At 37.2% G+C, this 16,662-nt stretch overlaps 1 protein-coding gene across 1 annotated transcript in view; it reads right to left on the bottom strand.

Annotated features, from left to right (window-relative positions):
• The window catches only part of LOC148949838 (mediator of RNA polymerase II transcription subunit 29-like), a 53,511-nt gene that overhangs the window by 11,172 nt on the left and 25,677 nt on the right, over positions 1-16,662 (bottom strand). The window contains exon 3 of the mRNA XM_089091322.1: positions 5,249-5,395. Coding sequence (XP_088947448.1) covers positions 5,249-5,395 — 147 coding nt within the window. The remainder of the gene's footprint in view (positions 1-5,248; positions 5,396-16,662) is intronic.

Genomic DNA, 16,662 nt, shown 5'->3' with positions numbered 1-16,662 from the left:
ATCCTGAATAAACTCAAAATCTGCACTTTTAAGCTTCCGCTTAAACTTCAAAAGTACATTTCCATCCATATAAGGCAGGTACAGATATTGCAACCCCAAAATGGTCAGATGTCCATCCAAATATTCCAGGTACAGATATTGCAACCCCAAAATGGTCAGATGTACTATTAATAACTACTGTGGGGCATAAATAATTGATATTTACAAAAATATTATCAATTATAGACTCTGAAGTTTCTGTCACTCGTGTGCATATGTTAATTGCAGGATAAAAACCAAAACTTAGGTCTTACCTTACTATTTCTATCAACCATATTTAAATCAATATTAAAATCCCCATATATAAAACATGGTATTCTTGAACTTGGCAACTTTCCCAAAAATTCATCAATCAGTTGGATAAACTCCTCAACATTATCTGAAGGTGGTCTATAAATTACTACAACTATAAACTTATTATTTGCATTACGCACATCAAGCACCATACACTCAAATTTCATTTCATAATTGACCGCTAAATCTGACCTAATCTGTACACTAAAACCACTTTTTACATATACAGCTAAACCACCACGTTGGTGTAGTACCCTATTTTGCACGTACATATTATAACCTTCTATTTTTAATAAAGTAGAATTGTAATCCCTAAGCCAAGTTTCCGTTAGGGCCAGGATATGCGGCTCTGTTTTAAGACATAACTCATGAAGGAACTCATATGATCTGTTTATCCCTTGAAAGCTCATGTTTTATACTTTCATTTCTTTCATATTTTTCCAATCACACATCTCACACAAAAAAGCATACCGGGAATCCAAACATCCAACATTCTCATTTACATCATAGTCCCAATGCAGAACACCATCTATCAATCAACACACATCCAGCGGGCTCCTTTTAAGTTCCCTCAACTTACTGGTTAAATTAACAATTATCAAAAATCAAATATGGGCAAGAGAAAGTCAAAGGAGGAGTAGAGAACCATATCTTCCCCAAATAACTTCTACATCTTGCAACATCCGAGGACGTATTAACAATCATAATAAAGTAAACATAAGAAACAAAAATAAACAAAACAAATAAACAAACCGGTCGATATGTATACGCATATCAACTTCCAAAATAAAACTTAGTGGGCTTAATATGGCTAACAAATTCATTTATAAGCAAATCAAAATTTAATAACCTTCATAATTAATAACTTTTCATACAACCTATAAAAAAAAAAAAAATATTTTCCAAACACTATAAATAACTAGCTCAAAACCACTATTTACATTTTTAATGCTTTGAACCATTCAACCTTTTCAACGTTACCAGCCGATTTAATAGAAAGAACCGGCGGTACCACGGGAGGTATCCAGCACTCAACACCTCTCTCCATCAAATATTTTCTTTTCACCACCAATTCCTTTCTAATTTGGCGCACCTCTCTACTAACATCATCACTAATAAAAACTGGTTTTCCAAACTGCAAGTCTTTTCCTCTTAATTTCTTTGCATTTTTCATTATGCCGTATCGGTCCTTATAATTTGTAACTTTGATTTTGATAAAGTTACTCGCTTCATGTACCACTGAAAATGGAGGAATATTCTTCACTTCCATTTCTAATCCCTCATTCAGCACTTTTTTAATGGTATTTTTTGCATCAGACAATTTTTAAAACTTTCAAGACCTAATTTTTATAACTTTCAACTACGTTGAAAAAATGGCCATCTAAAAATTTTGATTGGATGTGTTTGGGGAAAAGGTGGGCGTGAAAGGGGGGTTAGTTGCCCTCAAATCACTTTCGACTATTAAAAAGGGCACTAGCCATTTTAATTTCCAATCGAATCAGCCCTTTTCAAGTTTCTACGACAAAGCTTTCAATAAAAATCTTATATCCCCAGGGCATAACTTATATCCCTTACCCTGAAGACTGTGGGGAGAGTGTCCTGCTCAAAGGTATAATTTCCTTAACTTTGAACTGCGTGGAACAAAATGGCTATCTCAAAATTTTATGGGATTTGTTTGGGGAAATGGTGGGCGTGGAAGGGGTGTTAGTTGCCTTCCAATCACCGTCGACTATTAAAAAGGACACTAGCCATCTCAATTTCCAATCGAATGAGCCCTTTTTGAAGTTTCTACGACAACACATTCTATAAAAACTTTATATGCCCACAGGGCATATAACTTACACCCCTAGCCCCGAGGGCTGTGGGGGGTTGTCACCCTCAAAGACCTAATTTTCAGGACTTAAAACTACGTTGAATAAAATGGTTATCTCAAAGTTTTGATTAGATGTGTTTGGGGAAAACGTGAGCGTGAGAGGGAGGTTAGTTGCCCTTCAATCACTTTCGACTATCAAAAAGGGCACTAGCCCTTTAAATTTTCAATTGAATGAGCCTTTTTTGACGTTTCTACGACAAGGCCTTCTATAAAAAAACCTTATATGCCCTCCAGGCACAACTTATACCACTTGCGCTGAAGACTATGGGGGAGTGTCCTCCTAAAAGAATAATCTATATCAGATAATCAACGACGCTGAATAAAATGGGTATCTATGAATTTCGACTCGATTTGTTTTAGGAACTGGCGGGTGTGGAAGGGGTGTTAGTCGCCTTCCAATCCCTTTCGACTATTAAAAAGGGCAAAAGCCACTCCAATTTCGAATTGAATGAGCCCTTTTCGAAGTTTCTACTACAACTTTTTTGATACGAAGTGCCCTGGTCTAGAGGAAAAAAATATTAAATAATACATTGTGCCAACATCGTTCTTATATGCCCCCAGGGCATAACTTAAAACCCTTGCCCTGAGGGTTTTGGGGGAGTTTCATCCTCAAAAACATATTTTCTATCTGAACCAAATGGCTATCTCAACATTTTGATTGGATGTGTTTGGGGGACTGATGGGCGGGGCGGGGGGGGGAGGCTAGTTGTCCTCCAATCACTTTCGACTATTAAAAAGGGTACTAGCCACTGCAATTTCCAATCGAATAAGCCCTTTTCGAAGTTTCTACGACAACTCCTTCGATACGAAATGCCCTGGTCTGGAAAAAAATAAAAAAATAAATAATACATTGTGCCAACATCGTTCTTTACTTAGGCAGTGCGATTGTGCTGCCTATGATACTACTTAGGTAATTAAAGCTGTCCACATCCTCGATCTTCTCGTTAACCAACATTACGTCTTCAATTTCACTTTTTCTTGGTCTTAGCAACTTAGTCTTCTTAACTTTAATTTTCAAACATATTCTTGCACTTTGAAATCTCAAAATGTCCAAACAATTATTCATTTTGCTAATATTTTCATCTATGAGAATAAAATCATCAGATAATCTAAGTCACTGAGAGTTTTACTTTCCCATTTGATTCCATGCTATCCCATGGCCTTTGCCGTGTCCCTTAAGACAAAGTCCATAAAAGTGATCAACATCAATGGGGATAGAAAATAGCTCTGTTTAACTCCTGATTAAATACAATACCAGCTGCTAACCTCGATTTCCTACTTTAACCGCAGCAATGTTGTTACCGTACATAGCACTAATCACCTTAATGTATTTATCTGGTATACGTTACAACGATAGGACCTTCACTAAAGTTTTTTTTTTTTTTTTTTTTTTTTTTTTTTTTTTTACTGGCTGGATCAAACGCTTGCTCATAATCAATAAAACTGAGGACTAAGGGGGTCTGGTGAATCAGACACTTCTTAATTATTAATCTAAGAATGAAAATCGGATCGTCGTATCCTCTCCCCTTCCTATAACAACACCGTTCATTTCTTAAAACTGTATCTACACCCTCTTTGATTCTTAAAAGTATCAGCATACTAAGTAATAGGGTTCAACAGAAACCAAGCAAATGCCTCACTAATTACCACAATTAATCTGATCCCTGGTTTAATTGGAATTTCTCTAAAATCGCTAGGTACTTCCCTTTTTTCAAAAACCATATTCATAATATTTAAGAGCTTATTTCTGAATTAGCAATCACCATACTTCAAAAGCTCATTTACATCATTTTCTCTACTGATTTAAAACCAAACATATTGGAAAACGGATAAAACTTTTATCAGGACAGTGAAAAAAACTATTTTTGTACAAATAATAATAACAGTCAGAATATCTTGGCTTCAGATCCGAAAAAAAAGCCGCCTCACAACTTAAAACGAATAGAAATTAGTCCGTATATTCGGGGGCCGGTTCTTCCTCAACCCCTCACTCTTTACACCAAACATCAACTTTTTGTCTATTTCTTTAAGAACGCCTGCTCAAACCCAAGGCCCGTTTCATTTAACTAAGAAGTATTTTTAAAATACAACAAAACTTTAGCGTAAATAGCAGGGGTTGAGGAGGGGGCAGCCTCCCTTACATACGGAATAATTTCGATTTTAGTTCCAATGTTGCTCTTTACTTTCATTAAAAAAAACTAGTTTTTTATTTATTTTATTTCTAGGGTATATATTGAAAATAACAAATCCCTAAGTGTATAAAGAACAAATAAGATACGGGAAGACGGATTAAATCCATCAAGTGAATGGACAGAGTTATATGTTTAGAAAGGACGAAAAAATACCTCATACTACCTCTTGAGCTACCCCAGCAGATTCGTCTCATGCCCAGCTTCCTTTATCAAATTGAAATTTGTAAATTCCAAAGTCGAATTTTGCTTCGACATCCAGATTTCACGCCATTCGAGTAGAAATTGTATACGTGCAGTTTATCGAGTTTGTCGCATTATTTATTTCTTTATGTTGGTTTCGTTACGTAATGATTTTTTTACTTGGTTATTTTATTTCCCATTTATTTTCCCAGTAAAGAAAAATGATTACTTTCATGATTTTCCCCATAATCTCACTCATTTTCATATATTTTTCTATATTTTCACATTATTTCTTTCCCTACGTTTATTTCCTTAGCAATGCTTTCTTTATTTGTTATTTTATTTTCCATTTATTTTTGTTCCATTATAAAAAAACGAATGCCACCTTTTAATATATTTGTGCAACATCATGTTAAAATACAAAAACAAGACTGATGACTTTTATGTAACATACTGCTTTCTAAGATGCTTTCCGCATCTTCCAGATTTATTGACCCAAATTAGATATAATCCACAAACTAGTATATTCTTCAAAAGCGGTATATTCGACAAACGGGTTATATATTTACACTTCATATATTTTTTAGTAAAAAGGCTAAAAAGGCTGTAGTGAGCAGTGTTTTACAAAATAAATACAAAATGGAGGGAAGGATAAGAAGCAAGTGTTTACCAAATTAAGTTCAAGCTGATCACAGATGGCGTAGAACTCTTCAAGCTGTCGATCATATCTGGGAGGGGCATTATCAGAAGCTTTGCCAGTTGCCAGGTCTATCATATTATTTTGCTGCAGGTTCTGGGCTGCTAATTTCATTGCCGCCTAAATTAGAAATAGGAATACAGTGATTAATGTTTACAAAAGAGGAAAACTAGTACTTTTTTCCTCTGATATTATTCATTATAATATTATCTAAATATTAATATAATCTAAATACTATTTCAAGCTTCTTCCTTTGCATAAAACGGTAAAGTCCGGACAAGAAGCCATAAAAAGATCGCTAGGAATCTCTGTCGATCCAGGGGTGGAAGCTCTGGCTAGTCACTCGGGATTCTTAGGTTCATATCCCATGCCACCTGCAAATTTTTTTTTATTTTGTTCTTCATTAAGGTAGGGATAAATGCCCCGTATAGCCCTTATGATCTAATCTGCTATGTGGCAGGTCCAAAATTAGATTGGGGTGTGAAGTTGTCTTTCCAGCTATTTGAAGAGGGATCTTTAATCAAGAACTTCAAAGAGATATTGGCAAGAGAAAAGACATCCAATCTAAGTAGAAGTGACAGAATAGATAGAAAATATATAATTTGGGCTATATATTTGCACATTAGGGATGGGGGGTAGGGGTAAAGTATTTGGCAGGGGCGGATCCATGATTTTTTTTTGGGGGGGGGGGGGGGTGCAAAATAGGTTGATATGATAAAGTTGCGTTATGAGCAAGTTTAATTAACGCAAACTTGCGTTAATTAAGTAAATTACACTACTTTAGACTACGCTAGGGGGGAGGGCACCCCTCGCCCCCTGGATCCGCCACTGGTATTTGGACAGTGTGAAATTAGAAAACAATTCTTACTATATAATATGCAAAATAATTGTACCTAACACGTTAGGCATCCAGACCTGCTATACTTTACCCCCACCCCTCTAATGTGTAAATATATATAGCCCACATTTGTTTCTAAAGTATTATATTTTTATCATACTTAGGTATATATGCATGGTACATACGCCGATCCGTGGTCCTTTGGCCGAATCATGTTTGATTTCCCCTACCCTAAATGATGAATTTACACCTCACAATAAAAATTATAAAAATGGCATCAAAAGTTTGTTTATATGCATTTTTGTTTCGTTTTTACAAGCCGAGTCGAACCAAAATATCAAGGGGGGAGGGGTCAAACCCCGTAAAACCCCCTGGATATGGCCTTGTATTACACTAAGGATGATTAGTTTTCAACACAAAAAGAATTAGTAATTAGTAGGCCTATGCATAATATAATCATATCCCTTTTAATTTTTGCCCGTGTTTATATAACTGCATTATTTACCAGAATTTTTTTTTTTTTATAAATAAGCTATGTCTACGTAAAATTACGATAACGCTTATCTGTTTGTGCTATAATAAGCTGCAATTGCTATGACTTTTCTAAAGTCTACGACTCTAGGAAAAAAGAAGGTAAGACAGGCGTAGACAAAATGTGTGTGCATAGAGGGGTTTCTAACTAGCTGCAGTTGAGTATTGGGTTTCGCTACGCCATTTAAGCCCTGTCGACGTAGGTAATCTCGAAGACCACACTGCCTTTCCATGACGATAAATAATAGTTCAAATAGGGATAAATCCTTTTATTAGACAGTGAACAAAGCAATCAAAAAATATACTGGATCAATACTCCCACTGATTGAAAGCTTGATGTCTTGCAACGACGTTTTGTATCTACAAGAACATTTACTTTCAGCCAACTCGCTTTCCCTGTTAAAAGTGAATGAAAAAACTCGCCTTTACGGGGTGCCAGCTAAGAGTTCAGGCAGAGGAAGACCTTCCGGCGGACTGACGATACTAATCAGTTCTCACCTTTCGGCATTAGTATTTGTCGAGAACGAGAATTTCCTTCGCATAAAACTTGCAAATCTGATAGTATATTGCTGCTACTTACCAACTGATTACAAGAACTTGGCTTCCGAAGAAAAGTTCTCACGTTCAACAATAAAGCTTGCTAAATCTTTACAGCAGTGTGCCTAAGCATCTCATCGTGTTATCCTCACCGGGGACGTGAACTGCGACCTCTCAGTGCCAGATCACTCAAGATCTCAAATACTTCTGTCTGCTCTGTCCAATCTGTATGTTGTCCCAAATGACCATTCGTATACGTATATCCATAATTCCGGAGTGACAAGTTCGCTTGATTTCATGCTCTGCTCGAACGGCGTGACTGCGAATGGCTCAAGCCATGTTGACTTTAGCATATCGGTATCGGATCATTTACCAATCTCCAACTCTTTTGTCTTTGATATTTTTCTCTTTAAAAAAGATGAAAAGAAACGGAAGTGGGAATTCAAATGTGACTGGAAGAAAATAAATGCTGTTGAATATAAAGCAGAGCTTGATGCCACATTCGACACGATTAAGATCCCATTCCTGCTGCAATAATCCTCGGACCTCATCGTGTCGGAAAAAAAAAAATTCTAATCAACATTTACTGTAGTGAAATCACACATGCAATGCGTTGTGCCGTTCCTGTACGTAAAGTTCGTTCGGGTTCAGAAATACCTGGCTGGTCGATAAATTCAGTTTTACTGCAAAGTTACAAATCCTGAAAGTTTTGGCACCAAATATGGAATGATTGCGACCGGCCAAAATCTGGTCCCATTAATGACATACAGTTATATACCAAACATTGCTTTGCTAAGTGTCTTGCCAATCACAAAGCTAAGACTATTGACTGCAGGAGCGAGCGGCTTGCAACTAACCCAAATGAAATTTGGAGATTCATTGGGGGAAATAAGTCAAAAGGTGTCGCTTCAGAGCTTCCAAGTGACAGTGACTGGATCAACTATTTCACTAGCGAATTCTCTCCACCTGATCCAGTCTTAAACCCGCTCTGAATCCCTACTAGTGGATAGTCTAGTTGATACTGAATCTGAAATTAGTTTTGTAGTTATGGCCTCTGATATTTACAGTGCTATCAGTTGCTTTCAAAAAAGTTCTTGCATGGTTATGATCAATTATGTGGTTTTCATTTATTACATGCAAGTGATAAGCTGCTGCAGCATCTACATTTGTTTTACCAAATCATTTTTTATTCTGGTATTGTCCCCGATTTTTTTTTGTGTTGTTTCATTGACTCCTGTTCCGAAAAAAGATAAAGATAGCCGGCAATGTTGTTCCTAAAAGCCTATAAAAGTTTCTTTTGTTCTGTGTAAATTGCTGGAGTTACTAATGATTAAGGACATAAATAAGGCTATAGTCGGGAACACGTGCATTATATACCTGTCGACGTTCTGGCGAATACAAAGTATAACGACAACTTTCAGTTCCTTGTAACTCGTGATGTCTCTCGTGCTGTTTGATCTAGAGTACATTCCCATTTTCTGTATGGTACGCAACTGTGACGACTCAGTCGTTATATGGTATGGACGATCACATATCTGTATGCAATATTATCTACTGTTATGAAAATATGTGTTCGTGAATTTTACGTGATGTGTAAGGCTACAATTAGAATTTGAAATAGTATTCATTATGTTGGGATAAATTTACCGCAGCTATAAAAAACTTGCGCGGTTGCACCCCTGAAAAAGGCTAGAATTAGTTTTGTTTTTAAATGTTTGGACTTTTCCATACACAGTTACGCTGACGACATTCTGAAATTAAGTAGAACTGTATCGTCTGTTGAGGAGAATTTTTCTGTGCTTCATAGGGAATATGCCAAAACTGGTCTCGATTTTAATGTTTCGAAGATCGAGATCCTTGCTGTCGGCAAATCTGTTGGTGATGTTGGATGCGTACAGTTAGGAAATCAGAGTGTTCAGTTATCTGCTTGTATTAAGTATCTCGGTCTTCCGATAGGGATAGCGTAAAAACAACAAGGGCTCTCCTTATCTCTCATCTAAGTGAGAAACTTAGAAAAGCGTTTGGTGTACTAGTTTGCTGTAAAGCTTGCTACAGCAGGCGTATTCTCGCCCGTGTCTACAACACTTTAGCGATGCCTCATGTCCTCGTATTGACTCCATTTTGGAATATGTTTACGGCAACTGATAAAAATACTATTAGATCCGTATATTTTCGTTTCGCGATTTCTCTTGTGTATACTCATATGGACTAGAAACAAAAGACTAGTGTCAGCCTACGGGTTAACTGAGCCACTAACCGGGGCTGAGCAGCATCGCGGTCTCTCTTTTTCTAGGCTTGATAGGACAAACAGCGTCCATCCTTCTATGTGTTAGTAGAAATATTGAATTTATTCTTGGTAGAATAGTTTTCTTTGTGAGTGTGTTCTTCTTCCTTTCTTTTTCTTTTTTTTTGTCTTCTCATCTACTCTATATTGAACCCTTGTGTTTTTTGGGCAATAAAGATACTGATTGATTGATTATTCACAGTTCATACTGTAAATATGTCCAATCACAAACCAAATTTGCTAGTCCCGTTCGGTAGCCATGTCTTATTTCTATTCAAACCATAAAAAAGCTTGAAAATATTCAGAAGCAGGTATACCAATTAATGCTTGGGGCAAATTACATATCGTATGAAGACAGACTGTAGACACTGAGGCTTCCGAAGCCATCTGAAAGGGACATCCATCTTACAATACGTTTTGGAAAAAAATGCCTAAGCTCTGGATGTCCTTCGAAAAATTTTATCAGATTTTCAAGAACCACAAAAGAGAACTCCTTTGTCCTCGACCCTGAAAGGCATCAAAACGATATTATCGTCTCTTGTTTCGTATTAAAAAAAAAAAAAAAAAAAAAAAAAAAAAAAAAAAAAAAGTTTTGCGAACAGAAATTATTACGTATATGAGGGGGGTTGCTCCTCCTCAAAGCTCGCTCTTTACGCTAATGTTTTTCAGTAATTAAAAAAAACCTTCTTATTGTTCTAACTAAACGAAAAGTGTTTCAGGAGTCGTTCTTAAAGAATTGAGACAGAATTCAAACTTCAGCGTAAAGAGCGAGGTATTGAGGAAGAGTAACCACCCCCCTCATATTGGCTACGTAATAGTTTCTGTTCGTTTTAAGTTTTAATGTTGCTCCTTACATTCACTTGAAAAAAAATGTTTTTTTTTAAATTTAATTTCTGATCATTTTTTAAGTAATGCCAGGAAATATGGCTACACCTCCACCGATAAATCCCTCCTCCCCCGGGATTTATTCTCTACACAGTTCAATCCTGGTGAAAATTTACCCCAGACAATTACCCTTAACATGTCCACAAGTAAAATTGAGTCGGCAATGAGAAAGCAAGACATAAGAAAAATTTCGTAAAGGAAATCTGGCAAATTTGCCTAGTGTAAGATTTCCTCTGAAAAAATCACCCCCTGGAAACTTCCCACCTCATGGAAAATTATCCCCGTGAAAAATATCACCAGCAGAAAATTCACCACCTCCCCCCCCCCAAAAAAATGTATGCATACTTCCCAATGGCAAATACTATACGTAAACAATGGGCAAATTTTGTAACTGGAAGACCTTTCCCCACGGGCTATGGGGGGTCATGATATATCAGTAGAATGGGGGGTGCTACTCCGAGCGGGAGTCCATATATGGGCATAGAATACGGACGGGAGTCCTAATATGGGCATAGAGTCATTAGGGAGAAAGATTGCGTAATGGTGTCAATGACCTCTTTTTCCAAGGTCGATTTATTTGATGTTTCTATGTGTAATACCTCCGGGGCGGAGGTTACACATGCGCATTGAATTCTAACGGGAACAATGTTATTGATCTAGGACTCGAGGGGGAAGTGAATTTCCGAAAAATTGATTTGCGTAATCAAAGTGTGTCAACAACAACAACATCGACCTTGACATTCACTGAGAGCGTACACTTACAACACCGGTACGAACCACGTGGTTTATGGTCCATATATGGGCATAGAATACTGACGGGGCACCAAATATGGGCATGGACTCATTAGGGAGAACACGTTGTTAATGGGGTCAATGACCTAAATTTCACAACAACAACATCGACCTTGACATTCGCTGAGAGCGTGCACTTACAACAACAAAAACCCGGAATTTGGAACACCTGTGCTGTCGACCTCAATTCACATATCGTGAATCAATAATTCCCCTTAGAAACAACAAATTAATTTCCCTTTCTTGACAGATCAATCAATCAATGACATCATCTATCAGAATTTAAAAATTTTCGCCTAGAAACATTTCTCCAGGAATAGATCCAAGTCATTAATGTCTTTGCCTCGGAAACAACTCTTTTGGTCGAACTCCAAAAGATATTAATAACCCAAGGCCATGGAAACAATTAGGCAAGAAACATCTTAGCGATGAATTGTTTTAGCGCGCGAGAAGGTTTCCTATTAATTTGAAATGCGTTAGCACAGAGATGCCAATAACAAAGGAACACGCTGAATTTACGTTTAAGGATAATTTGGGCGAAACAGTTTTAGACAGGTTATGGAACTATTTCGGCGAAACAGATAGAGACATTTTAAAAGAAGATTTTTGAAGAGATTTTAGAAGAGAATTTGAGTGTGGTCGTTATAATACACAAGCTTCATTTGAACAGTGTTGTGAGGTCCTCTAACCCAACCCCAAAGGGTTCCGATCCTCCTACCCCAACCCCGAAGGAAGCCCCCGGTCCTCAAAGCCCCCCCAAGCTCCCAAAGGGACACCGGCGCCCCCAAAGGCCCACCCAGACCCCCAACTGTCCCCCGGACCCTCAAAGGCCCTCCCTGTGCCCCAAAGGTCCTCCTCCGGTCCCCAAAGGCCCATCGAGCTCCCAAAGGACCAAAGGGGTCCCAAAGGCCCTCTACCGGTCCCCCAATGTCCCCCAGGCATCCAAAGACCCTCCCTGTGCCCCAACGGCCCTCCCTGTGCCTCAAAGGCCCTCCACTGGTCCTCAAAGCCCCCAAGCTCCCCAAAGGGCCACCGGCGCCCCCAAAGGCCCACCCAGACCCCCAAAGGCCATCCCCAGGCCCCAAATGTCCCCCAGACCCCCAACTGTCCCCCGGACCCCCAAAGGCCCTCCCTGTGCCCCAAAAGCCCTCCCCCGGCCCCCAAAGGTCCCCCGGGCTCCCAAAGGACCAACGGGGTCCCAAAGACCCTCCACCGGTCCCCAAATGACCCCCCGGCACCCAAAGGGCCTCCAGGGGCCCCCAAGGCCCTCCCTGTGCCCCAAAAGTCCTCCTCCGGTCCCCAAAGGCCCATCGAGCTCCCAAAGGACCAACGGGGTCCCAAAGGCCCTCCACCGGTCCCCAACTGTCCCCCAGGCACCCAAAGGCCCTCCCTGTGCCCCAAAGGTCCTCCACCGGTCCCCAACGGCCCATCGCGCTCCCAACGGACCACCGGGGTCCCAAAGGCCCTCCACCGGTCCCCAAAGGCACATCGTGCTCCCAAAGGACCAACGGGGTCCCAAAGGCCCTCCACCGGTCCCCAAAAGCCCCCCAGGCACCCAAAGGCCCTCCACCGGCCCCCAACTGCCCCCAAGCTCCCAAAGGATCACCGGCGCCCCCAAAGGCCCCCCCAGACCCCCAAAGGCCCTCCCCGGGCCCCACAAAGGAATTATTTACTGACCTTCAGTTGTTGTGATTTTAAAAGTTCTGCTTTTGTTTTATAAAATCATCGCCTAAAATGCCTCAAACTGTTTCACCCAAAGAGACACATACACAGAGACACACACACAGAGACACAAACAGAGACAAACACACAGAGACACACACAAATAGACACACACACAGAGACACACGCACAGAGACACACACACAGAGAAACACACACAGAGACACACACACACAGAGACACACACACAGAGACACACACAGGTTATGGTTTACCTTGTCACAGTTACATTTTCTTGATTTTTCAGAGTTTATTTTGAATTTCTTTCGTTGAAATGAAATAGTTGGAATATTTCAGTAGTGTTTGGTTATGGTTTAACTTGTCACAGTTACATTTTCATAATTTTTCATAGTTCATTTTGAATTTCTTTTGTTGAAATGCAAGAGTTGGAATATTTCAATAGTGTTTGGTTGTGGTTTAACTTGTCACAGTTACATTTTCTTGATTTTTCAAAGTTAATTTTGAATTTCTTTAGTTGAAATGCAAGTGTTGGAATATTTCAGTAGCGTTGGGTTGTTGTTTAACTTGTCACAGTTACATTTTCTTGATTTTTCAAAGTTCATTTTGAATTTCTTTTGTTGAAATGCAAGAGTTGGAATATTTCAGTAGTGTTTGGTTGTGGTTTACCTTGTCAAAGTTACATTTTCTTGATTTTTCAAAGTTCATTTTGAATTTATTTTGTTGAAAAGCAAGAGTTGGAATATTTCAGAAGTGTTTGGTTGTGGTTTACCTTGTCACAGTTAAATTTTCTTGATTTTTCAAAGTTAATTTGAATTTCTTACGTTGAAATGCAATATTTGGAATATTTCATTAGTGTTTGTTCGTGGTTTACCTTTTCACAGTTACATTTTCTTGATTTTTCAAAGTTCATTTTGAATTTCTTTCGTTGAAATGCAAGAGTTGGACTATTTCAGTGGTGTTTGGTTATGGTTTACCTTGTCAAAGTTACATTTTCATGATTTTTCAAAGCTCATTTTGAATTTCTTTCGTTGAAGTGCAAGAGTTGGAATATTTCAGTAGTGTTTTGTTGTGGTTTACCATGTCACAGTTACATTTTCTTGATTTTTCAAAGTTCATTTTGAATTTCTTTCGCTAAAATGCAAGAGTTGGAATATTTCAGTAGTGTTTGGTTGTGGTTTACCTTGTCACAGTTATATTTTCTTGATTTTTCAAAGGTCATTTTGAACTTCTTTCGTTGAAATGCAAGAGTTGGAATATTTCAGTGGTGTTTGGTTATGGTTTACCTTGTCACAGTTACATTTTCATGATTTTTCAAAGTTCATTTTGAATTTCTTTCGTTGAAGTGTAAGAGTTGGAATATTTCAGTAGTGTTTGATTGTGGTTTACCTTGTCACAGTTACATTTTCTTGATTTTTCAAAGCTCATTTTGAATTTCTTTCGTTGAGATGCAAGGGTTGGAATATTTCAGTAGTGTTTTCTTGTGGTTTAACTTGTCACAGATACATTTTCCTGATTTTTCAAAGTTCTTTTTGAACTTCTTTCGTTGAAATGCAAGAGTTGGAATATTTCAGTAGTGTTTGGTTGTGGTTTACCTTGTCACAGTTACATTTTCATGATTTTTCAAAGTTCATTTTGAATTGCTTTCGTTGAGATGCAAGAGTTGGAATATTTCAGTATTGTTAGGTTGTGGTTTAACTTGTCACAGTTAAATTTTCTTTATATTTAAAATTTCATTTTGAATTTCTAACGTTGAAATGCAAGAGTTGGAATATTTCAGTAGTGTTTGGTTGTGGTTTACCTTGTCACAGTTACATTTTCTTGATTTTTCAAAGTTCATTTTGAATTTCTTTCGTTGAAATGCTAGAGTTGGAATATTTCACTAGCGTGTGCGTGTTGTATACCCTGTCACAGTTACTTATTCATAATTTTTCAAAGTTCATTTTGAATTTCTTTCGTTGAAATGCAAGAGTTGGAATATTTCAGTAGCGTTTGTTAGTGGTTTAACTTGTCACAGTTAAATTTTCTTGATTTTTCAAAGTTCATTTTGAATTTCATTTGTTGAAATGCAAGAGTTGGAATATTTCAGTAGTGTTTGGTTGTGGTTTACCTTGTCACAGTTACATTTTCTTGATTTTTCAAAGTTCATTTTGAATTTCTTTCGTTGAAAAGCAAGAGTTGGAATATTTCAGTAGTGTTTGGATGTGGTTTACCTTGTCACAGTTACATTTTCTTGATTTTTAAAAGTTCATTTTAATTTATTTAGTTTAAATTCAATAGTTGGAAAATTTCAGAAGTTTTTGTTTTTGGTTTACCTTGTCACATTTACATTTTCATTATTTTTAAAAGTTCATTTTGAATTTATTTCGTTGAAATGAAAGTGTTTGAATATTTCAGTTGTGTTTTTTTTTTGTTTAAATTTTCACAGTTAAATTTTATTGATTTTTCAAATTTCATTTTGAATTTCTTTCTTTGAAATTAAAGAGTTGGACTATTTCAGTAGTGTTTGGTTGTGGTTTACCTTGTCACAGTTACATTTTCATGATTTTTCAAAGCTCATTTTGAATTTCTTTCGTTGAAAAGCAAGAGTTGGAATATTTCAGTAGTGTTTGGATGTGGTTTACCTTGTCACAGTTACATTTTCGTGATTTTTCAAAGTTCATTTTGAATTTCTTTCCTTGAAATGCAAGAGTTGGACTATTTCAGTAGGGTTTGCTTGTGGTTTACCTTGTCACAGTTATATTTTCCTGATTTTTCAAAGTTCATTTTGAATTTCTTTCGTTGAAATGCAAGAGTTGGAATATTTCAGTGGTGTTTGGTTATGATTTACCTTGTCACAGTTACATTTTCCTGATTTTTCAAAGTTCATTTTGAATTTCTTTCGTTGAAGTGCAAGAGTTGGACTATTTCAGTAGTGTTTGGTTGTGGTTTACCTTGTCACAGTTACATTTTCATGATTTTTCAAAGTTCATTTTGAATTTCTTTCATTGAAATGCAAGAGTTAGAATATTTCAGTAGTGTTTGGTTGTGGTTTACCATGTCACAGTTACATTTTCTTGATTTTTCAAAGTTCATTTTGAATTGCTTTCGTTGAAATGCAAGAGTTGGAATATTTCAGTAGCGTTCGGTTTTGGTTTACCTTGTCACAGTTACATTTTCATGATTTTTCAAAGTTCATTTTGTATTTCTTTCATTGAAGAGCAAGAGTTGGAATATTTCAGTAGTGTATGGTCGTTGTTTACCTTGTCACAGTTACATTTTCTTGATTTTTCAAAGTTCATTTCGAATTTCTTTCTTTGAAATGAAAGAGTTGGAATATTTCAGTAGCGTTTGGTTGTGGTTTACCTTGTCACAGTTACATTTTCTTGATTTTTCAAATTTAATTTTGAATTTCTTTCGCTGAAATTCAATAGTTGGTATATCTAATTATTGATTTGTTTTTGTTTAACTTTTAAAATTTTTAATTTATATATTTTTATAATTTCATTTTTAATTTATTTAGTTGAAATGCAAGAGTTGGAATATTTCAGTAGTGTTTGGTTGTGGTTTACCTTGTCACAATTACATTTTCTTGATTTTTCAAAGTTCATTTATGAATTTCTTTCGTTGAAAAGCAAGAGTTTGAATATTTTAGTATCTTGTGGTTTTTTAGGACCTTGTCACAGTTTTAGGTATGTATTGTTAGATTGACATGTGTTGATCGGACGTGTACCTTTACGTTATTGAATATATAATCTAGAGGTAATCTTGTGTTGACATGTCGAAGGGAACGTTTCTATTTTATTATATGCTCATTTTGAATTGAAGTCGTTGTATTGAACGTGGTTGACTAGGTCAGGA

Source organism: Artemia sp. Qi Xiang Cuo, chromosome 7 (assembly GCF_049724085.1).
Source record: "Artemia sp. Qi Xiang Cuo chromosome 7, ASM4972408v1, whole genome shotgun sequence".
NCBI lineage: Eukaryota > Metazoa > Arthropoda > Branchiopoda > Anostraca > Artemiidae > Artemia > Artemia sp. Qi Xiang Cuo.
Note: the sequence above shows the minus strand (reverse complement) of the source record. Positions and strands in the feature narration are given on the sequence as shown.